This window comes from Vipera ursinii (genome assembly GCF_947247035.1).
Source record: "Vipera ursinii genome assembly, chromosome: 6".
Lineage (NCBI taxonomy): Eukaryota > Metazoa > Chordata > Lepidosauria > Squamata > Viperidae > Vipera > Vipera ursinii.
The window spans coordinates 10867335-10890233 of record NC_139515.1 but is presented as its reverse complement, the minus strand read 5'-3'; the positions used below and the strand labels follow the sequence as shown (position 1 = coordinate 10890233).

At 46.3% G+C, this 22899-nt stretch overlaps 1 protein-coding gene across 1 annotated transcript in view; it reads right to left on the bottom strand.

Moving 5' to 3' along the window:
* The window catches only part of SEMA3A (semaphorin 3A), a gene marked incomplete at both ends in the record, with an annotated part of 175710 nt that extends 156539 nt beyond the window's left edge, over nt 1-19171 (bottom strand). Inside the window, one exon of the mRNA XM_083366286.1 lies at nt 19057-19171. Coding sequence (XP_083222412.1) covers nt 19057-19171 — 115 coding nt within the window. The remainder of the gene's footprint in view (nt 1-19056) is intronic.
* Between the last annotated feature and the right edge of the window lie 3728 nt (nt 19172-22899).

Genomic DNA, 22899 nt, shown 5'->3' with positions numbered 1-22899 from the left:
TTTTTGATGTCTCCATCCTGCACAACTGCTTAACAAAATCAATATTGTCCATGACACTTAAATGTTACTGTTGTGTAATCATCAGAGGACTCAGGCGCACCCTACATAGTGCAAACACTCTCTTCCCTGAGATTCTATGGTTTTCTTTTTCCTGTTTGTCAGAAATAACTTCTAAGTAGGCAAACAACGATATTGTGCATTCTTTCAAACGTTTGAGGTGATCATGCTAGAAAATCAGAAGCCATGGTTTAGTTGTTACAGATATCTTGGCATAGGATACTGGAAGGGACCTGTCCATTTCTACTGAGAGACAGGGATCTCTTTGCGCAGAGATTTCCATGAGCTCAGATTTATTACAGTTGATTTCACACAGGAGTGAACCGCAGCAAATCGCATGCGATATTAAGTTTGATGGGTCATAAAACTATCAAGTTTTATGATAGGTAGATATCCAAAAGATGACCTGGCATGGAAGGAATGTTTTCCATTAGGTATGGGAACCTAAATGAGCTACGACATAAAACTGATAAGAAACATATTTGCTTTGCATCTGATCTCTGTGAAATCTGGAAGCCACATCTTTAAGGAGAGGGGGGGGGAAGTCTTTTTAACTACATATAAAGGTTCTTTCCATTTTTTAATGATTTAAACTGATACAAATGAATTCAGTGACTTCCAGGGGTTAAGAAAATGATAGATGTCAGTTTCTACAATCACAATAACATGTCAAAACTAGCCTTGGACTATGTTAGGTCCAGCTTCAGTGAAAACACATTTATATATTTGAAACGGAGGTGATAGGATGGGAATAGCCTGATCTATTGCAGACAAGGCAGCTTACTAGATTCAATCATTCTGAATGAAAACCAACATGTCAAGTCAATTAGTCAAGCTGGACTGAATCAATTCAGAAAGTTGGTGCAAAGCAAAGCCTCATCTCAATGGTCAGATCAGCTTGAACGCTCGCCTTCAAAATGATTCTCCAAGTCAAACCTTTGCAGGATCTTAATCACCACAGTGTTAAAAGAAATATGGAGTTGTGCACAAGAATGGTTTTATTCCACCCTTTGAGTCGTCTCAAAGTTAAGAATCAAGATCAGCCCTGGCTGATACTTGAATAGAAAATCCCAGAGATATATAGTAAACTAGGAAACCAAAAAGAAATCGCAGAAAACAACAACAGCAAACATTTTCTTTACTCCTGCCAAGAAAACTACACAAATGTTCTCACTGGTATCAGCTGGAAAGGGACATTGCCTTTTGAATAAAACGAACATAACTCAAATCCAATTTTAAATTTTGCTGCTCATCTCAAAGGACTTGACTATCACATGCACTCCCATCTTTCAGATTTGAAAGTAGCAAAAAAGGAGAATATTTGTAGCTCAGGGTTGAAATGAGGGGTCCTTTGTGCTCTATGAGCTGGGTTGTTTCATTGCAGATGTTTCATGACCCAACTAGGTAGCATCATCAGTGCTAGGATTAGGACAGTGTTATTTAGTTTAGGCCATGAAACATCTGCAAGGAAACAAGCCAGCTCAGAGAGCCTCAAGGACCCCTCAAGTTTGGAAGTGCAGACTTCTTAAAAATAGGAAATACTCGCTATAAGGCACAGCCGAGAAACTTCTCAACAAGTGACTTTTAACATTTTAATTAATCTGAACATGCCTTGCCCCTTTTAAACTTTATATGCTACTTTTTATGTTTCTATAATGTTTCTTTGTATACCACTCTGCAAGGGAGGTCTACTGTTCTTAAACGGGATGAATGAGTTGTAGGAAGAATCTGGAGAAAGAAATATTTTGGGAAATATTAAAAAGGCAGAATATATTTCCCCAAAGGAACAATGGAGAAGATATTAAAAAAAGACAGAAACCAGCCCCCAGAAATCAGCCCCACCTCTTAGGCAGAGGACAGTTTTTAGAAATACAAATTCAATAATCCATTCAGGAAGGTTGGGGCCAGGAAGCTAGAAGCTGTGAGATTAGGAAGACAAAGACCTCTAAAATCTATATACCCCACCCAAACTTTAAAGACATGACCTTTGGTAACATAATACGATTAACCCATCCATATCAAAAGGGCACACTTAGACTCAGGTCAAAGTACATGACACAGGAAATACAAAGCCTCAAACAGGAACAGGAAACAGCCTCAAGAGCCCCAGAAGGTATAAAAACATACCACTTCCTGCTACATGTGGTAAGATTTCCCAGAGCCATCTTTCTGTCTGACTCTGCAATTCAATAAACTCCAACTTTCTTTCTAAAGCAGTCTCCATTTTGTTTATTCCCGGCTTGGACTGCCAAGGCCTGCCAAGACTTTGGACTAACAATCAGCTTAAAAAAACCACAAGTCCTAGGTCAGGATGTGGATTCACCTCCCTGTATTACAATCTCTGCACAAGAACTGGAGGTCGTCCATGACTTTGTATACCTCGGCTCAACCATCTCCAACACTCTCTCTTCAGATACTGAGTTGAATAAATGTATTGGTAAAGCGGCCACCACATTTTCCAGACTTACAAAGAGAGTATGGCTTAATAAGAAGCTGACAGAACATACAAAGATCCAGGTCTATAGAGCCTGCATCCTGAGCACACTCTTGTACTGCAGTGAGTCTTGGACCCTTTATGCACAGCAGGAGAGAAAGTTAAACACCTTTCATACGCGCTGTCTCCGATGTATTCTTGGCATCACCTGGCATGACAAAGTTCCCAAATAGCGCAGTCCTGGAATGTGCTGGAATTTCTAGCATGTTTACACTATTGAAACAGTGACATCTACGCTGCCTTGGGCATGTCGTGAGAATGGCTAATGGTCGGATTCCCGAAAGACCTCCTGTATGGAGAACTAGTGCAGGGAAAGCGCCCCAGAGGGAGACCAGAGTTGCGATATAAGGATATCTCCAAGAGGCATCTAAAGGCCTTGGGAATGGACATTAACAGCTGGGAAACATTGACCTCTGATCGCTCAGCTTGGAGGCTAAAGACGCAGCATGGCCTTCTCCAATTCGAAGAGACACTTGTGCAGTAGGCTGAGGCAAAGAGGCAGTCCTGGGACCAGCGAAATCTGGGGGCTGGACAGGGAACAGACTGTATCTGCCCTCAGTGTGGAAGGGACTGCTACTTTCAAATTGGCCTTTTTAGCCACACCAGATGCTGCTTTAGGACCTCTTTCCAGAGCATGATACCATAGTCTCTCGAGACTGAAGGATGCCAACGATGGACTGGACCCTGATGAAGATTTTTCTTTCAACAGAATAAATGCAACATTCCCTGCGATCACTGACACTAAGAATTTATCTGCAAGATGAAACTGGGATATGAGGGTTTGACCCTCTATTGTGTTCCCTGAAATGCAATTATTTTGCTCTTTAAACTGAATAAAAAGGTATGACGAAGAATTTTGCTCTCTCTCCATCATAGTTTCTGGACTTGAATATGCCTTGTAATGTACCTGCTCTTTGATTTTATGAGTTTTATGAATTTTGCGTATCAATTCTCAACTCAAAAAATGTATATTAAGGGGATAGGAGTGCACGTGATAGTCAAACCCTTTGAGTTGAGCAGCAAAATTGTAGGCAAGTACACCTCATAACTGCAGTTACATCCTGACAATTGCATCATGAATCTTGATCAACTTTGCAGAGGATTATTTTATGTATTCCCGTCCCCCCCCCTCTGTTTCTCATAGATATGCTGGAAAATATTATGTGAAGGATCCTGAGATATGACAATTCTCTGAGAAAGCATTTTTAAAAGAAATCCTGAATTTGATGCATAAAACAAGAATTGTCCTTGTAGGATGAGCACTGGATACACCTTCCGTTGGCTAAGGTGATCAAAGCAAACAAAGGTTCCTTCTACAGTTAGAATACTTTGTCTCCCCTTATTGGCTGATTTTCTTGAGTGTTGGACAAGGAAAAACTAGGAAATAAAAGCTGCCTCAGAAGAGAGATAACGACTGAGAAGGCAGTTGTTTCCCCTCTTTTGGCGTCTGGTTTTTACTTACTTTCCGTTTTTCTCTCTCTAACACAGGGGTGTCAAACTCAATTTCATTGAGGGCCGCATCAGCATTGTGGTTTCCCTCAGGGGGCTGGGTGGGTATGGCCAGGGTGGGCGTGGCCTACTGGGTGGGCATGGCTAGAGTGCGTATGGCCTACTGGGTGGGCGTGGCCAGCTCTACATCGTTGGCATCAAGGGTGCCTATGGGGGCCTGGGCAGGAGTGGGACAGATCTGAGGGTCTCTGGGCCAGGGCCAAGGCAGTGGGGGCCGTTCCCTCACTGTTTCCAGGATGGCTTCGCGGGCCACATGAAACCACTTCACGGGCCGGATCCGCCCCCCGGGCCTTGTGTTTGACATGTCTGCTCTAACAGGACAAGCAAAGTTTTGAGAGTAAAGTCAGACTCGGCTGCACGATACACCCACAGTGATTAAAATGGAAGGAATGGATGTTTCAAATCAGCTTTTCCTGAACGGTCTTTTTGCTAGATGGGTAACTCCCAGAATCCCAGATGGCCACCCTAAAATCCAGTTTAGGTGGAATGCCTGTTTGGGAAAGAATGCTCCACAAAAGCATCACACCCCAAACAGCAACATCAATGGCATTATAGATGAGAAACGCCTTATCATAGGACATAGAATAATAGAGTTGGAGTGGATCTCAGAGGCCTTCTACTCCAAGCCCCTCCCTGCTTGAGCAGAAGACCCTATAACCGTGGTGGCGAACCTATGGCATGCGTGCCACAGGTGGCACGCAGAGCCCTCTCTGTGGGCACGGGCGCTGTCGTCCCAGTCCTTCAGCTGGGTTTTACAAAACCTTTTCGCTTTAGGCGTCCTGTCCACTGCCGTGTGCAAAAAAAAAAAAAAAGGTTCAATCAACCAATCAATTTCAACTTCTCGCAGGAAAAAAAAAAGATCTCGCAAAGTTGGAATTGATTGATTGAACCTTTTAGTCCCACCCAGTCTGGCGTTACCACCACAGCCACGCCCACCCAATGGGCTATGCCCACCCCATGGGCCATGCCCACCCAATGGGCGACACCCACCCAATGGGCCATACCCGCTCAATGGGCCACGCCCACCCGGCACCGGATGATACATAAGTGGGTTTTGGGTTGCAGTTTGGGAACTCGGTCTCTAAAAGGTTCGCCATCACTGCCCTATGCCATTTCAGACAAATGGCTGCCAGTCTCTTTTTGAAAGCCTCCAGTGATGAAACACCCACAACTTCTGAAGGCAAGTCCTTCCACTGGTTAATTATTTGTACCATTAGGAAATTTCTCCTTAGTTCTAGGTTGCTTCTCTCTTTGGTTAGTTTCCATCCATTGTTTCTGGTCTTGCCTATTAGTGCTTTCGAAAATAGTCCTCCTCATTTTTGTAGGAGTCCCTCGGATATGGGAACAGGTTTATCATGCCTCCCCTAGTCCTTCTTTTCATTAGACTGGACATACCCAATTCCTGTAACCATTCATAGTATCATAAATGCCCAGAGCCTAAACGTTTCTCTTCCAACCTGTTTGAAGACTTTCTCTTTCTCCACCAAAGCTAAATGTTTTAGTCTTCCAGGAGCCTGCATTGATTTAGTCATTCATTACGGATTATTTTTAAAATCACAGGGTTGTAACTGTTAAGTCTCATGCCTGGCGCAGTTTTAAGTGATATAACCAGATATTTCCTAATCTACCAGTTCCTTCTCACCTTCTCATATAATCTCCATATGCTGACTATCTCCATATGTTTGGCAAAAAGTATAAAACCTTATGTGCATTTGTAATAATAGTGGAGAATGGAGAATAAAACTGAAGATCGTGACGTGTGTGCATGTGTGTGTATGTGCATATGTGTGTGTGTGTGTGTATGTCATTGTTCAGTAGTAAGCCACATGCTTTGCATGTATGAAATTTCTGGGTCCATTTCCAGCATTTTGGGTTAATGGATCTGTGTTAGAAGAGTTCACAACGACATCAGTTGTTATCTGGAAATCGTGGGGAGAGGCAGATGTTATCGTTTGACTGTGCCCTTGGCAACTGACTGGTGGTGATTTTGTCAATTCCGATGGTGTTAAAGTGGTGCTCCAGATGTTTTGGGATTGCACCCAAGACTGTTGGGACTACCTTTGCTTTATCCTCCTACTTCTATTTACAGGTCTTTCAGAGACGATAACACAATACTTAACTGAAGAAGCTTCTTGGGTGAGAACAAAGTCCAGCTGCCTTTTGGAAAAGCAGGTTTGGGACAACCAGGACCTGGATGACTGAGAATCTCCACAGGCATCTTCTCCAGTTCTCTCTCGTCTACTCTGCCTAGCAGTCTAAAACAGATGGTTCTGGCGGAGGTTCTCTGATATTTGTTGAGAATCAGATTGGTAGATTTTCATCTATCTGCCCACACATAGATAAGGTGGCTGTGCTTAAGACTTGCCAGAGGGCAGGACAAGAAACAATGGTTGGAAACTGACCAAAGAGAGAAGCAACCTGGAATTAAGGAGAAACTTCCTAACAGTGAGGTCAATTAACCAGTGGAACAGCTTGCCTCCAGAAATCATGGGCGCTCCATCACTGGAGGTTTTTAAGAAGAGACTAGACAGTCACTTGTCTGAGATGGTATAGGTTCTGCTTGAGCAGAGGGTTGGAATGGAAGACCTCCAAGGTCCTTTCCAGTTCTACTCTACTCTACTCTATGGCTGTGAAAGTTGGACCATAAGAAAGGCTGAGCGCCAAAGAATTGAGGCCTTTGAACTATGCTGCTGGAGAAGACTCCTGCGAGTCCCTTGGATTGCAAGGTGATCCAACTGGTCAGTCCTAGAGGAGATCAACCCTGACTGCTCTTTAGAAGGCCAGATCCTGAAGTGGAAACTCAAATACTTTGGCCACCTAATGAGAAGGAAGGACTCACTGGAGAAGAGCCTAATGCTGGGAAAGATTGAGGGCAATAGAAGAAGGGGACGACAGAGAATGAGGTGGCTGGATGGAGTCACTGAAGCAGTAAGCATGAGCCTAAATGGACTCCAGAAGATGGTAGAGGACAGGAAGGCCTGGAGGAACGTTGTCCATGGGGTCGCGATGGGTCGGACACGACTTCGCAACTAAGAACAACTCTACTCTACTCACTCCACTCCACTCCATTCATGTCACTTATGCTGCTGTCTTCCTCCAAAAGGAGACTCTTCTCAAGCTGAATGAAATGGGTCAGGCCAGTCGGTCCTCCTTCACCTCCCTTGCCTTCCCCTGGCATTTCCTTAGGTCCACTTCATCACACCTGCTGAGCAGATGCACTGAATGGACTCACGTCAGTGCAGGAGTTTTCAAAGAATATTTTATTAGAAACATTAGCGGGGTGGATTAATTCTCATTTTTCTGGTTACCTTCTGAGACATTTTTTTTAAGCTGGGATATCTCAGAAGCTGAAGAAGACCACATCAGAGAGAAGGTCCACAACAGAAGTTACCCTTTGGGGACTGCTAAGGGTTTCCCCAAGTTTTAAGGGGTGGTGGCCCTGGCTAAAAGAATAAGGTGCACCGGCAACCTATAGCAACGGACCAAGTGCAGCCATGAAATTTGGATAATCCTACCTGGCCAAAAGGAGTCTTGCCACTCACACTATTCTTTCTTTGTGTTGCATCTTAATTTTATCTAATGGACTTATGCATTTTGCTGTGAATGCCCAACTGTGCACAAGTGCTCCACTATTAATAATGCATGCTGTATCAAACATATTATTTACAGTCACTAAGTTGTATTGCAAGCACGCATACTTATAGATACATGCAAAAAAAAAATCCAAATGTGCATCTAAAGCAGTGCCTCTGGTACTCCCAGGATATAACATGTGCATTCTGGCCCTGATGGACTGGAAGAAGCCAAAAAAACCAGCTGCTGAACAGCCTCTGCAAATAAGGATTCCCACCCCCCACCCCCGATGCCGTTGTTTGCAGAGAATGTCTGCAGGTCTCCTGCCCTTTCCTCCTTGATGGAGGAACTGGCTTTTTGCCAGGCCCCCCACACTGGTGAGCAGAACATGGAGCAACAGGAGAGGACCTTGTGTTCACTAGGAAATAGCGCTGAGTTATTTTTTTCTGGAACACTACAGGGGAGGAGCACGCAGGGGAGCCAGGTTGACAAATGTCAATCAGTTGTCACCTATTTCAATGGTGTTGGTGACCCGGAAGTTAGACCTGGTTCTGGGTCAACACCAAAGAGACAAACCATAGCACAAATGGCTTCAGTATGGGACGCGGTGGCTCAGTGGGTTAGGACGCTGAGCTTGTCAATCAGAAGGTCGGCAGTTTGGAGGGTCAAATCCCGAGTGCCGCGTAACAGAGTGAGCGCCTGTTACTCGTCCCAGCTTCTGCCAACCTAGCAGTTCGAAGCCACGTAAAGATGCAAGTAGAAAAATAGGGACCACTACAGTGGGAAGGTAACAGCGTTCCGTGCGCCTTTGGCATCTAGTCATGCCGGCCACATGACCACGAAGACGTCCTCGGACAAGCGCTGGCTCTTCGGCTTTGAAACGGAGATGAGCACCGGCCCCTAGAGTTGGAAACAACTAGCATGTATGTGCGGGGGAACCTTTACCTTTACCTTTTTATGGAACCTAATGATAGCTATGCCAGAATTTGGGGTGTTATAAAAGCACAATTATGCTATTGAACATTACAGACAGAAATGGAGAGTTGAATATATTCTTGTAAAGATCAGAACTTCCAGCACTGAATAAACAATATTAGCTAATTCTCACAATGAAAGAGAGTTCAAACTATGAACTATGGTTTCCAAATCAGAATTCCTGGGATCATCCATCATGCTTTCCTTCCTTCCTTCCTTCCTTCCTTCCTTCCTTCCTTCCTTCCTTCCTTCCTTCCTTCCTCCTTCCTTCCTTCCTTCCTTCCTTCCTTCCTTCCTTCCTTCCTTCCTTCCTTCCTTCTTCCTTCCTTCCTTCCTTCCTTCCTTCCTGTAAGAGCCATTTTACAGGATTAAAACACATACAAAAAAGATGAATGAGAAAAGAGCAGCTGCAAAAATGAAATAAAGCAATATTTTACATTCTCAAGAAAGGGGCTAATGTGTAATTTTACACTGAATGGTTGTCATATCCTTATTGATCCTTTTGAATATCTTTTAAGTAGAGTGTACTCATAGTTCACAAAAAGGGTCCTAGCTGCATATTGGTGGCATTGTTGATAATGTTGGCAATTTGTAAGTCTTTTGAAATTATTAGCATGAGAAATCAGAGGGTTTTAAATATTTTTTTTTATTCTTACCAAAATTATATTTCATGCAGAGTCTGAACTGAATATAAAAGCGACTGACTAGCAGGAAAAAGAAAAGATGATTTGGTTATACAGAGGGAATGAATGAGGACTGAGTTACAAAACCAGTCTCTGAAGAAAGAATGAATGGGTCAGGAGGAAGGGAGGAAGGGAGGAAGGAGGGAAGGAAGGAAGGAAGGAAGGAAGGAAGGAAGGAAGGAAGGAAGGAAGGAAGGAAGGAAGGAAGGGGAAGACTTGGAAAAACATGGCTGATGGAGTTGATGAGTTCCTGGGGGGAAAAAATAAAGAGCATTCAGAGGTTTGAAAAAAGGGCAAGATGTGAAGAGCAGAAGGAAGGACAGTTCACAGGGACAGGAGGGTAAACTTTACAGTATGTTTTCTTTTTATCTTAATTCTTTTGTTTTTTCTAATTTACTGTTTTTCTGCATTTAGCTTTGTTTACCCCCGAAGTGAACAGTACGATGGATCCTTACGTGCACACGTATTTGGGCTACAAAAATACTAGATGGCAAGGTAAGAGAGTCAGAGTCTTCTACGTTTCTTTGCTGCCATCTGCTGGTCACCTGGATTTTTGCAAAATGGATCTCTCAGCTCCATATCGCAGGGCCTTTAACCTGCCAAGTATGCTTTCCATTTGGAGCTGAAGCCCCCGCCCGCTAGATTATATTTCTATCCAAATGTTCTGGTATTAATAATATATATGTGTATATATACCTTCGGCCCAGTCACATCTTAAAGCAATAAACCTAGTGGTGTACATGTCCTGGAAAATATCTGTCAAAATAGGTTTGCTGCAGAAAACAGTCACTCTGGTTTGACTTCTATCTCATTAATATTCTTTTAAGTACCAAGAATCTTTTGGGTACATGGGGAATGGAAAGGAAAGGAAAGGAAAGGAAAGGAAAGGAAGAGAAAGGAAGAGAAAGAAAGAGAAAGAGAAAGAAGGAAAGAAAGAAAAAGAGAAAGAGAAAGAAAGAAAAAAAGAAAGAAAGAAAGAAAGAAAAAGAGAGAAAGAAAAAGAGAGAAAGAGAAAGAGAAAGAAAGGAAAGAAAGAAAAAAAGAGAAAGAGAAGGAAGGAAGGAAGAGAAAAAAAGAAAGAAAGAAAGAAAGAAAGAAAGAAAGAAAGAAAGAAAGAAAGAAAGAAAGAAAGAAAGTGATTTGGTACTCAAGCAGCATATGCTGTCTTTCTATTTAAAGATCAGGAATGCATAAACAAGCTGTTAATGTCTAAATACCGAGATGCCAAGCAACAGTCATGGGAAAGCTTGTTTCAACCTTTTTACCCATATTAGAATATGGGAAAGGACGTCTTCCCTTTGGTCGGATTCCTTAGGAAAAGCGGCCCCATAGAGATTCCATCCGTTCCTGGGTACCTGCCCACCTGTAACCCTCCACCAGCTGCACAATGGTGATGCTGGCAGAGCCCCGAGGGCCAATCTCTGGAGGTCTGCAGGAGATGGCCGAAAGGGCTCAGTGGCCATCAGCACTCAGGAGGAGAGCAAAGTGAGGTCAACACGGCTCACGGTGGCATTGTGACTCCTACTGAGCACCCAGCTACACTCCTCTATGCTCTCTTTACCACTAGCCAAGGACCAAGGCTGGATTTACTCCCTCGTTCCATTTGCAAAGCTGAAGCACTCAAGAAGTGCAGCGTTCCCCTGGTCCTCCGATCCCTTCTAGGCAATCCAACTCTTGGAGAGACGTTCCAGGATTGGGGCTCTCACTGCTGCCTACATGCTTATAGAGGAAGCCTGTCACATACATGTGCAGTTTGACCATGGCCGTTGTTTAGCAAAGGGCTATTAAATGGAAGTGGCTCTTCTCTGGAGATTTTTTCCCCAATCTCCTAGTCTCGTCTAAACTCTGGGGTCCTCTGCTGATCTCCCATCCAAGTTCTAACTAAACGGGATCCTGCTTAGCTTCTGAGGTCAGACATGGCTGGTCAGGTGCTGCCATCTGCTGTGGGGGTGCTGATATTACCTAACAGCAAAGCAGGCACCCCTCTGGAAGGCTTAAGGCCACCCCGGTTTTGCAATATGCACATTACACAAATCCACGGGGTTCCTATTTTGTAGATAGAAACAGTGAATATGTGCAGCTCTGTTGGGATCTTGCATGCGTTGAGCTTACAAATGTTTCATTGCCGCACTAGCTAAAGTTGCCAGGGCTTTGACTCAAGAGAGTGGGGTGGCTGGCTTTCTATGTGGCACCTAGCCCAGCCAGAAACAGTCACACAAATTACAACAACCCTGATCAAGACAAACAGGCCACATAGAAAGCCAGCCACCCCACTCTCTAGAGTCAAAAACACCAAATTTAGTGAGGGACAGGATTCCAACAGCCTTGTTTGTAGGCAGGAAACTTTTCTGAAGTTTACCTGAAAAGGAAGAATCTAAAGTTTGATCAATGGAAGCCTTCAGGTCTGCAGCTCCATGACAAGTAAACCAAATCACCTGCCTTGCTAAACGTTAAGGGAGCTTGCTTTACCTTCTCTGGCCTCTGCTGTCTTTTGCTGCTGCCACTCTGCTTCTGAAAGTTGATTTCCTGAGGAAGCCATGAAAGGGAATTCATCTTAGTGCCAGATGAAAGAAAGGCAGAAGGGAGTAAAAAGGGAAGACTGGGCGCCATCATTTCCCAGTTAATTGTCTTGGGATTAGGCAGCAAGAGCAACAAAATGACTAATCTCAATCATAGTTTAATGAAGAGAAGGACGAGGGGGGACATGATAGCAGTGTTCCAATATCTCAGGGGTTGCCACAAAGAAGAAGGGGTCAAGCTATTCTCCAAAGCACCTGAAAGCAGGACAAGAAGCAATGGATGGAAACTAGTCAAGGAGAGAAGCAACCTAGAACTAAGGAGAAACTTCCTGACAGAACAATTAACCAGTGGAACAACCTGCCTCCAGAAGCTGTGAATGCTCCAACACTGGAAGTTTTTAAGAAGAGACTGGACAGCCATTTGCCTGAAATGGTATAGGGTTTCCTGCCTGAGCAGAGGGTTGGACTAGATGACCTCTAAGGTGGTCGTCGTCTTCTTCTTCTTCTTCTTCTTCTTCTTCTTCTTCTTCTTCTTCTTCTTCTTCTTCTTCTTCTTCTTCTTCTTCTTCCTCTTCCTCCTCCTCCTCCTTCTTCTCCTCCTCCTTCTACTTCTCCTCCTCCTTCTCCTCCTCCCCCCTCCTCCTCCATCATCATCATCATCATCATCATCATTCATGAAACACATGAGAAATATACAAGAAATAAAAGTGTTGAGTAAAGCAGACTCGAGAAACTTTTTCCTTCATACATAAAGAATCTGAGCAAAAGTAAAAAAAATAAAAAATAAAAAGGTGCTGGTGATGACCTATAAAGCCCTAAATGGCGAGGGTCTGGGATATCTGAGGGAACACCTGCTGCTGGCATCAAGTTCCCTTTGTCCTGTGCGCTCCCACAGGGAGGGCCTTCTCAGGGTGCCGCCGGTAAGAGATTGCCAGCGGACAATACCCAGGGAGAGGGCCTTCTCTGTGGGTGCGCCTGCCCTCTGGAACCAGCTGCCCGTAGAGCTTAGGACTGCCCATGACCTTCGCTCGTTCTGCCGGGACCTGAAGACTTGGCTCTTTGAGCTTTCTGGCCTGGACTGAGAGTATTAATTGGGGTTTTAATTGGATTTTAATTGGGGTTTTATATTTATTCAAGGTCTAAATGTAATTATTTTAACTTTTCTTAATTTTTGTAACTGTTGTATTGTTATTTTAAAAACCTTGTGAACCGCCTTGAGTCCTACGGGAGAAGGGCGGTATATAAGTCTAATAAAGATAAAGATAAAAAAAAAGGATCAGAAATGTTCTTGGAGGGGGGCAAAGGGAGGGCAGGATTTCAACCCAAAGCGTCTTAAGTGAATGTCTCACAATTGGCTGCTTTACATCCTTAAGAGGGGAAAAAAGGGGAAGGAGAGAAAAAAAAAAAAAGACGGTTCTCCCTGGCTGGATGTAGACATAACTCTGCTTCTGCTGCCATGGGCACAGGGGACTGGAGTCTGCAAAGCGGGGATGAGATCAGACACAGCTGGGGGTGCTGTGTGAACGCTCCAACTTGGGGCCCAGCCAATCCAACTGGAACATCCCCAAAGGAAGGCGTCCAAGTTACGACAAGACAGGCAAATGGTTACAGCCACAACTGCTCCATGCAGCAATTGCTAGACACGGCTCTAGCGGGGGAAAAAGGAAAGGGGCCTTTAGCTTCAATCTAACCATGGCTAAGGTGTGAGGACTAGCAGAAGCTCATGGGAACACACCTCCCTTGCTCAACTACTTAACCATCAACAGAACTATATCTTACAGGCTTTACTGTGGCTTTTGTATGCTTTTTTTTTTTAATGGCATTCTTCCCAGGCTAGTTACCCAGATTTGTTTTTAACACCTTAAATAACTACGTAAGCTGCCCAGAGAACTTTTAGTTAGGAGAAGGGGAAGGATGAGCTGGATTTCAGCAGGCAGCCACAAATAATTCTGCATCTGAGGCAGAAAACTGAAAGGCAGAAGGGTAGGGTGGAGGAGACCTGACTTGATAGAAGAAAATTTGAAAAAAAAAACACAACAAAAAATCTGGTGTCCTTGCGGACCAAAGTTAAACAGGCTAAAAAGTAGTAAAACCAGCAAAACCTATTTTGGGGTACATTATTAGGAACGCGGTGGCTCAGTGGGTTAGGACGCTGAGCTTGTCGATCAGAAGGTCGGCAGTTTGGCGGGTTGAATCCCGAGTGCCGCGTAGCAGAGTGAGCACCTGTTACTCGTCCCAGCTTCTGCCAACCTAGCAGTTTGGAAGCACGTAAAAATGCAAGTAGAAAAATAGGGACCACTATGGTGGGAAGGTAACACCTTCTGATCAACAAGCTCAGCGTCCTAACCCACTGAGCCACCGCGTCCCTTCCCAACTATACAAGCCACCATATGAAATTGCCAGAGGTTTTTAAGAGTGTTCAGTCATCTGTCAGAGATGCTGAGCAGGTGGTTTGGCAGAGATCCCGCCTAAGAGCCATTCTAACTCCATCAATCAATCATGAGCCTTTCATGGAGGTGATGAGGATAAATATGGTTCCCTCGTTTCTTCCCTTCCATTATAGCTGTAGATTCGTAATTCAGCCTCCACCTCAGTGAGTTAGAAGCAAAAAAAGCCAATGCCTCCTTCAAAGGAAGCTCAGGTTGATACCTTCACAGACATGCCCATGTAGCTTTCTTGCAGAAACACAGAAGTGGTTCCCACTGGGACGTTGTTTGCTGCTGTGAAATCCCAGTCTACCTTATTTCCCTGGAATAACCCATCTAAGTATTACCCTGGTCAGGCTCCAGTTAGCTTCCAGAACCACACACGGCACTGCCACCTTCTGACTGGCAACTGGGATTTTTTATAGGGATTAAGGTGTTTCAATGCAGAAAAAAGGGACGCAGTGGCTCAGTGGGTTAGGACGCTGAGCTTGTCAATCAGAAGGTCAGCAGTTTGGTGGGTCGAATCCCAAGTGCCGCGTAACAGAGTGAGCGCCTGTTACTCGTCCCAGCTTCTGCCAACCTAGCAGTTCAAAAGCAGGTAAAAATGCAAGTAGAAAAATAGGGACCACTCCGGTGGGAAGGTAACAGGGTTCAGTGCGCCTTTGGCGTCTAGTCATGCCGGCCACATGACCCAGAGACGTCCTCGGACAAGCGCTGGCTCTTTGGCTTTGAAACGGAGATGAGCACCAGCCCCTAGAGTCAGAAACGACTAGCACACATGTGCGGGGGAACCTTATAGTGCAGAAAAAGAAGAGGTGGACCTTTCTTCCTTGGCTTGGCTCTGGGAGGGAAAATCTATATGCAGGCTGGGTTTTCTCTCCGCTTACTGATGGGACGGGAACCCTTAAACAGTTGGAAAGGGTCTGGGGAGAAATGGGAAAATCAAAACCTTTTTGGGGGGGAACATTTCAGTCTTTATCCCTAAAATTTATCAGCTGACTACAGTATGTGTTTTGGACATTGACCAGACCGCTGCCACCGAGATGGTATAAGACACAGCAACCCGAGAAATGACAGAGCTACAGCAAACTATAGGAAGATAAAGCAGAGAAGGATTTAACTTTTCACCAATCACTTTCAAAATTTATTCACAAAAATCCCCTTTCTAAACATAACTTGCGAAGTTGTCCTGTCAAAACCCACCATGTTGTGTTCAGCACATTAATCTGTTGCTCAATGTCTCTCAGTTAATATGCAGACTGCTGAGAGAGAGAAAGAGAGAGAGAGAGAGAGAGAGAGAGAGAGAGAGAGAGAGAGAGAGAGAGAGAGAGAGAGAGAGAGAGAGAGATGGAGAGACTGCTGGGCTGGTTTTGCACAGAAAGTATTCACAGTATGAAGCATAAAAAGCTAAAGGTAAAGGTAAAGATTGCCCCGCACATACGTGCTAGTCATTTCCAACTCTTGGGGCTGATGCTCATCTCTGTTTCAAAGCCGAAGAGCCAGCGCTTGTCCAAGGACGTCTCCGTGGTCATGTGGCTGGAATGACTAAATGCCAAAGGCGCACAGAACGCTGTTACCTTCCCACCGTAGTGGTCCCTATTTTTCTACTTACATTTTTTTGTTACGTGCTTTCGAACTGCTAGGTTGGCAGAAGCTGGGACGAGTAACAGGCGCTCACTTTGTTACGCGGCACTCGGGATTCGACCCGCCAAACTGCCGACCATCTGATCGACAAGCTCAGCGTCCTTCTCATATCCCCCAAGAATTTGATATTTATGGCACTTTGACACTGCTTCCCTGGACACCCAGCCTAATCTTCCAATAACAAAATCAAGTTAACAGGATGTGATGGGCTAAGCAAATTACTGTATGCTTAGTATTAGCTCCCAGATACCATCAGTGCCAAAGCATCACTTGTGCTTTATCTCAACCTTCCCACACCAGGTGTGCTCCCAGACCTGTGTTATTACAAGTCCCAGCTAGAGTTGGCCGTACTGATGGATACCACTCTTTTCCAGGAAGGACCCAAGGAAGTAGAATAATGTGCCTATCTTCTACTACCCTGTGTATACTTATTTTGTTTGGGGACTTGATCAAGGGAACAGGTATGGGCTGGGATCTTATTTGTCCTGTGACCGATTCATACTCAAGAGCTTCGGCAGATTCAATGCCAGCACGTATTAAGTAGACTTATAACCCTGCCACCTTTGTTATCCTCACTCATAGGGGTACCCTCTACCCAACTGATAGTCATCCAGTTTTAATCTACCTCATAAGGATGTTAAGGGACGCGGTGGCTCAGTGGGTTAGGACGCTGAGCTTGGCAGGTCAAATCCTGAGTGCCGCGTAACAGAGTGAGCGCCTGTTACTTGTCCCAGCTTCTGCCAACCTAGCAGTTCGAAAGCACGTACAAATGCAAGTAGAAAAATAGGGAACAATACGGTGGGAAGAGCGTTCCGTGCACCTTTGGCGTCTCGTCATGCTGGCCACATGACCACGAAGACGTCCTCAGACAAGTGCTGGCTCCTCGGCTTTGAAACAGAGATGAGCACTGGCCCCTAGAGTTGGAAACGACTAACACGCATGTGCGGGGGAACGTTTACCTTTACCTATAAGGATGTAATTGATAACGCGATAATAAGGAACACGTCACGTCCAGTTTATTTCACTTAAAACATTTTGTATGCTGCTTTTTTTAAAGAACCACCTTGAAGTGGTTGAAAATAAAACCACGGCTGTGCAGACTTACAAGTCTGAAAATGGGAAATAAGTAAATCAGGTAACTGTATAATTGTAAACTATTTGGAGGAGCAAACCCAACTGGATGTAACACAACTGTTTAAACTGGAATTTGGTTATTAGCAGCAGACTGGACGTCTTCCAGCTGGATGTAAAAGTGGATAAATATTAAAATATAACGGAAGAAGCAGAAATCCATGTTTAAAAAAATCTTCATTAAAAACAACAACAACAAAAATAAGTGCTACTGTGTCGTGCATCAAAACCGAGGTTAAATTGCAATAGAGCAATCCTGCACCTAACCAGGAGCTGGTCCATTTTAAAGGAGACTTAATTCCAGATACAGGTGCGTTCTTCCTGTATCCACTCACCTGAGAACTGCAGCCCATTCATCAGCCACTAAAAACTTTTTGACAGAATTGCACCGCAGGAAAGTTCAGGACAGGAGGCAGCTTCTGATCAGCCCCGGCTCTTGGTAACAGATTGTTTTTAAATCACCAACTTTAATCCCCTGTCTGCGTAATTGCATTTGAATAGGAACATTAACGCTAATTAGATCAGAAGCAATTAAGTATCTATTTAGAGGAACTTGGAAGAAGTCTGAACCTGATATTAGGCAGCAAAAGGTAACCTGCTTTAATTCTTCATGCCTTTCTAGTCTATATTTAGCTGTCTCTCCGTGGCAGTTTTAATTACCATTCATTCTTCCAAAAAAAAACAAACCCACACACACACAAAAAAACTACAGGACGTCGTTTTACGCACAACCAGCTTCGCGGAGACGTTTGCGCGTAACAGGGCGACACACACCCGCTACACACCCGCTTCTCAGTTCGAGCACAATCTACGCGCTTTCCCCCCCCCCCCCGTCGTTCAGGCTTTTTGCCTTCTCACGAGCAGCCACGGCGCACTTTTGCACAACCGGGACTGCAACGTCGCCCCTTTGCCACCTTAAGAAATGCACCACGTCCACGGGCACAAGAGCCCCCAGGGAAAAGCCAACGGCGAAAGAATCGGAAAAGCAGCCACCCCCCCCCCGGAAAACCTTCTCATCCGTTGCACCCCTAAGCAAAGAGACCCGAGCCCATATATCTGCTCCGTAGGACGACCCCCCTCCCCAGGCTTCCAGGTGCTAATAGAGGCGAGGGAGGGGGGGCGGCGGGGGGGGGGGCAGAGTCGGCCAACATCGAGTCTTTTCTCTCCCGAGGAGGAAGGAGGGGCACAAGTGGGTGTGCCCCGAGCGGGGAACTTGTGCAACGCCGCCGCCGCCGCCGCGTCAAGTTGGCTGCAGGCGGCAGCCCCTTCCCCTCCTTTCCTCTCCCCTCCCCCCCGCCTGCCCCCTCCCCGCGCTTTCAACTTCGGCGTTAATTCAGAGCCCCGCGCCGCTCCGTCAGACAAAAGTTGGGAGAGCGCAGGGCCCCCCCCCGCCTCTCCCGCTTGCTCTTTCCCCGGGATTCGGTGAGGGGTGGTGGGGTGGTGGGGGGGTGTCCATCGCTTCTCTTTGGGCCCCCGACTCAAGGCTGCCGCCCTTTCGATAGGCACCCTTCCCCACGAACTCTTCCCGCGCTTTGCAACGATGAATCAGGACACCCACGGAGACCGGGTGGTGTGGGGGGGGGGGCAAGAGACAGAGGAGCGCCCTTCGCAGCAGCGGGGCAGGAGGCGGACGGAGCAGTAAGGACAAAAGAGCAGGGACGCCCTTCCTCCCGGTAGCTTCCTTTTTTTTTGGGGTCCCGTGTTTCCAACCACCGGCCTCACCTGGTGGTCTCCCATCCCAAGGCTAACCAACTCCCCACCCTGCTCGGTTCCCGGGAGCGGGCGAGCTCGGCCAGGTGCGGGAAGCAGCACGGAGTTCCTTCGGCCGGCAGGCGAGATTCCCCCCCCCCCCCGAGACGCGCGGGGATGCCCGGGCGAAAACTCCTTTGTCTGCCCAGGGTGCGCGCTGCCAGCCGTCTCCAGGCAGCCCCCCCCCACCACCACCACCGCCAGCCGGTCTCGCCAAGAGCCCCCAGGGAAGCCCCTCCGCGGGAAAGGGAGAGGGCCGGGAGGGGAGAGGGGGGGTGTGAAGACACGGGGCTTACCTTTGTAGGATAATTTCAGCCGCGGCACGTTCCTCTTGGCCGGCTGGCCGCGCTCCCTCCCGGCCAGCATTAAGAGACCCACCAGCAGCGAGGCCGCCTGGGCACCCAAGCCCATGGTGAGGCGGAGGCTGCTGTCCGTCGCTCCGGGGCCGAAAGCCGGCTCTCCCGCGGCCGCCGGGAAGTTCTGCCACGAGCCCGGTAAGGCGGGCAGGGAACAGGTGAGCCGGCCAGGAGAGCGCAAGAGCTCCGGAGCGCGGAAAGAAGGAGGCGCGCTCAAGTCCGGACCATCCTCGCCGCCGTCCGCCTTCCAAGCAGTTCCCGGAGGAGGGAAGATTTTCAGCGCCCTGCCCGGAGGGGCTCCGGCCCGTCTCCTGCCCCGCCACGGGGGTCGAGCGGAGCGGGGGGCGCCGTGGCGGAAGGCAAGGAGCCGCTCGGGGGTCGAGCGGGGGATGGAGCGGCGCTGCGCCCTTCCTCGCTCGTTCGTTCGTTCGTTCGTTCGCTCCGGCTCGCCTCTCCGTCGGGGCTCGGCTCGGCGGGCACTCGCGGCGCAAACCGGTCGCCTCCTCCTTCTTCTTCTTCTTCTCCTCCTCCTCCTCTTCCTCCTCTCCGGCTTCGGCTGCAGCCCCGCGGAGAGCCAGACGAGAGGAAGCAGCGGAGTTTTGTGGTTTTTTTTCTTCCCCGCCTCGCTCTCGCCCCTTCCCCGCGCTTCCTCCCGGCTCCTGCAGCCCCGCTCCCGGCTGGCTAGGGCGGCGGGCGGAGCGCAGCCCCTCGGCTCCTTCCCCGGCTGTCACCGAGCAGATGCCGAGCGCAGCTGGCAGAGGCGAGCAGGCACCGCGCGCGGAGAGGCAGGCGGGCACCTCTGCGGTGGGTGGACCGGCGGGGCCCCGGCCTTGCTCTGCCCTCCTTCTCCCCTCCTCCCGCCCCGTAGTCTTCTCCTCTTTAAAACGGTGGGGGCATTCTCTCTTTTAAATACCAGAATCGCCGTTCCATTGCCTGCCTATCTATCTATCTATCTATCTATCTATCTATCTATCTATCTATCTATCTATCTATCTATCTATCTATCTATCTATCTATCTATCTATCTATCTATCTCTCATCGCACAAGACTTAAAGGAGGCTACAAACTCTAGCAGGGACAGTCGCCCGCTCCATTTCTGAAGTCTCAACCAGCCTTCCTGGCAAAAAGTCCCATCAAGGCAGAGAGACGAATCCAGGCGGTCTCACAAGTTGGACAGGAAAATCTCCAAGTTCTTCCCCTGCCCGGTTAAAGTCCTCCCACCCCCTACCCCCACCCCCACCCTTGGCTCCAAGAGGCAAAAGCAGAGCCAATAGACGTTTCAATGCAGAGCACACTTGCACACCCAGAGGCGCGGGAAGAGGCGCTGGTGATTTCGCTGGATTTTGGTTGCTGAGAGTGTGAACTGTGATTTACTAGCCCAACGTGGCTTTTTTTTCTCTCCCTTTTTTGCAACCTGGTGCGGTTGAGACAAGCCTCATTGCTCCAATGGGAAATGCTGGGGTGGGGAAAATTCTTGTTTTCCTTGAGTACTTTTTATTTTATAAGACAAGAGTTGTGTTAATGTACCACCACCACCACCACCACCACAACAACAACAACAACAACAAAACAAAAACAAAAAGGGTAGCACCATTCTCTTTGAATGTAAGGCAGAAGCTGTTGCCTTTTCATGACACTTACTGGGCTGTTTAGGGACTCCGGATTCTCATTTGCACAGCTGTGTTGCCCTCCTCTCACACTAGGTGGCAGCACTGAGCTGCTTCCCCTGGACTCAGAAAGGAGGAAGAGTTAGGTATGGTTAGCACGTGGATGGGGGGCCACCAGGAAATCTCACAGCTGAAGTCTAGATGTCAAAAAGAAGTCGGCAACGTCTAGTTCAGTGTTTCTTAATCTTGGTAACATCAACCAGCCAAGCTGGGGAATTCTGGAAGTTGAAGTCCACACAGCTTAAAAGCTGCCCAAATTGAGAAACTCTGCCTGAGGGACTTGTGGAAAGAAGCCACCTGGTCCCAGGAAAAAAAAAAGCCTCGGGTCTAATGCAGAATATTCTGTTTTTGGATTCCCAGTTTTTCTAAATGATACACAGCGACATCAGGTACGCAAGAATCCCATTTCTTCTAAGCATCTTTGTTGTTCCCGAAGCTGCGTGTGTTTTAGTCTAGTTATGTAGGGATTCGTTCGTTACAAGGTTACTAGGTGAATAAGCAGGCAATTTCTCTTGATTTAAAACAACTTTTTTTCAACTTCCCTTCTCAAGGTTGCAAAGCTGTACAAACAGTTTGCTTTTTTTTCTTAAAGAAAAGCCTACACAACAATGAGAATATTGCAACCAGGCTATAAACAAGCTTGGCAATCCACCCTGGTCCAGCTTTAGAAAGAGGCAAATATTGAAGCCCACAAGTCTTAAAGTTGCCAAGTTTGAAGACCCCTGTTCTAAGCATATAAACCGGAGTCTTGGGAAAAGACTGCATAATTACCCACTAAGGTTGATATGGCTCCAGGTTTTCGTTGTTGGTAATGTTTTAATTGGTTTAGTTTTATGGTTTTAATATGTTTTTATAGTTCTTTTAATTTTTTTGATAGGAAGCCCCACAAAGTTGGTTGAAAGATGGCTGGGTATATAGATGTTTTGAATGAAAGAAAGAGAAAGAAAGAAAGAAAGAAAGAAAGAAAGAAAGAAGAAAGAAAGAGAGAGAGAGAGAGAGAAAGAAAGAAAGAAAGAAAGAAAGAAAGAAAGAAAGAAAGAAAGAAAGAAAGAAAGAAAGAAAGAAAGAAACTCGGCCCCTGCAGCAAACTTTAAAAAGACTGTGATCACATGACATGGTGCCATCTTGATGTGTTTTTTTTCTCTCTTTTATATCCTCTTCCTGCAAACCCCTTTCCTGAGTCCACAGATAAGGACCTTTTCCAGTCTTGACAGCTGAGATTCTCCCCCTGCAGATGTGTTATTCCTCACATTTGGCCTTTAGGTTTACAAAATTCTGCATTGTGTTGCCTTGATGGACTGGGGTTTGCTTTGATAAAGTGACAGGATGTAACAAACGGGATGCCTCATAAAGTACAGGAGAAGTGAGAATTGGCAGATATTTCAAATCCTACCAAATACTAGAATTCCGCCTTTTCTCTCTTCAAAGATACTTATGAGAGATGTTTAATGCTTTAAATTTAAAAGATGGTTGATTCTTGGGTAAAAACAACAACAACACTGGCATCCACGTGTTAAAATTAAATCCCGTTATCAAACTCTTTCTACACTCTGTCAGGCTGGAAAATACTTTGAATATGGAAGACATATGGAAGGCCAAATGTTAGGGCAAATTTGGGTACCAAAAAAATAATAATATGAAGTCAGTTCCTGGTGACTTTTTGGACATACTCATAATAAGCCATTAAAGGAGAGATGATGATGGTGATGATGATGATCAATGATGATCAATGATGATAATGGTGATGATGATGATATGTCCTACCCAAGCACGGTAGAGTGACAGGAGGCATCTGCCTATATTAATAAAGGAGAATATTTGTAGCTCAGGGTTCAAATGAGGGGGTCCTTGGTGCTGGTTTTCTTGCAGACGTTAATCTGCATATTATCATCAATGTTAGTCTAGTTCTGATGAGGTTACCTTGTTTGGGTCATGAAATATCTGCAAAAAAACCACCAAGCTCAGAGAGCACCAAGGACCCCTCAGACACCCTGTGTCCTGAGCTGAATCCACAACTGCTGTCACTTCTTATCTGACACACTCAGCAGCTCCATTGACGGATGTCGCTGTTGAAGAAACAAGATCCATGGTGAGACCAAACATGTTAGTTTTGGC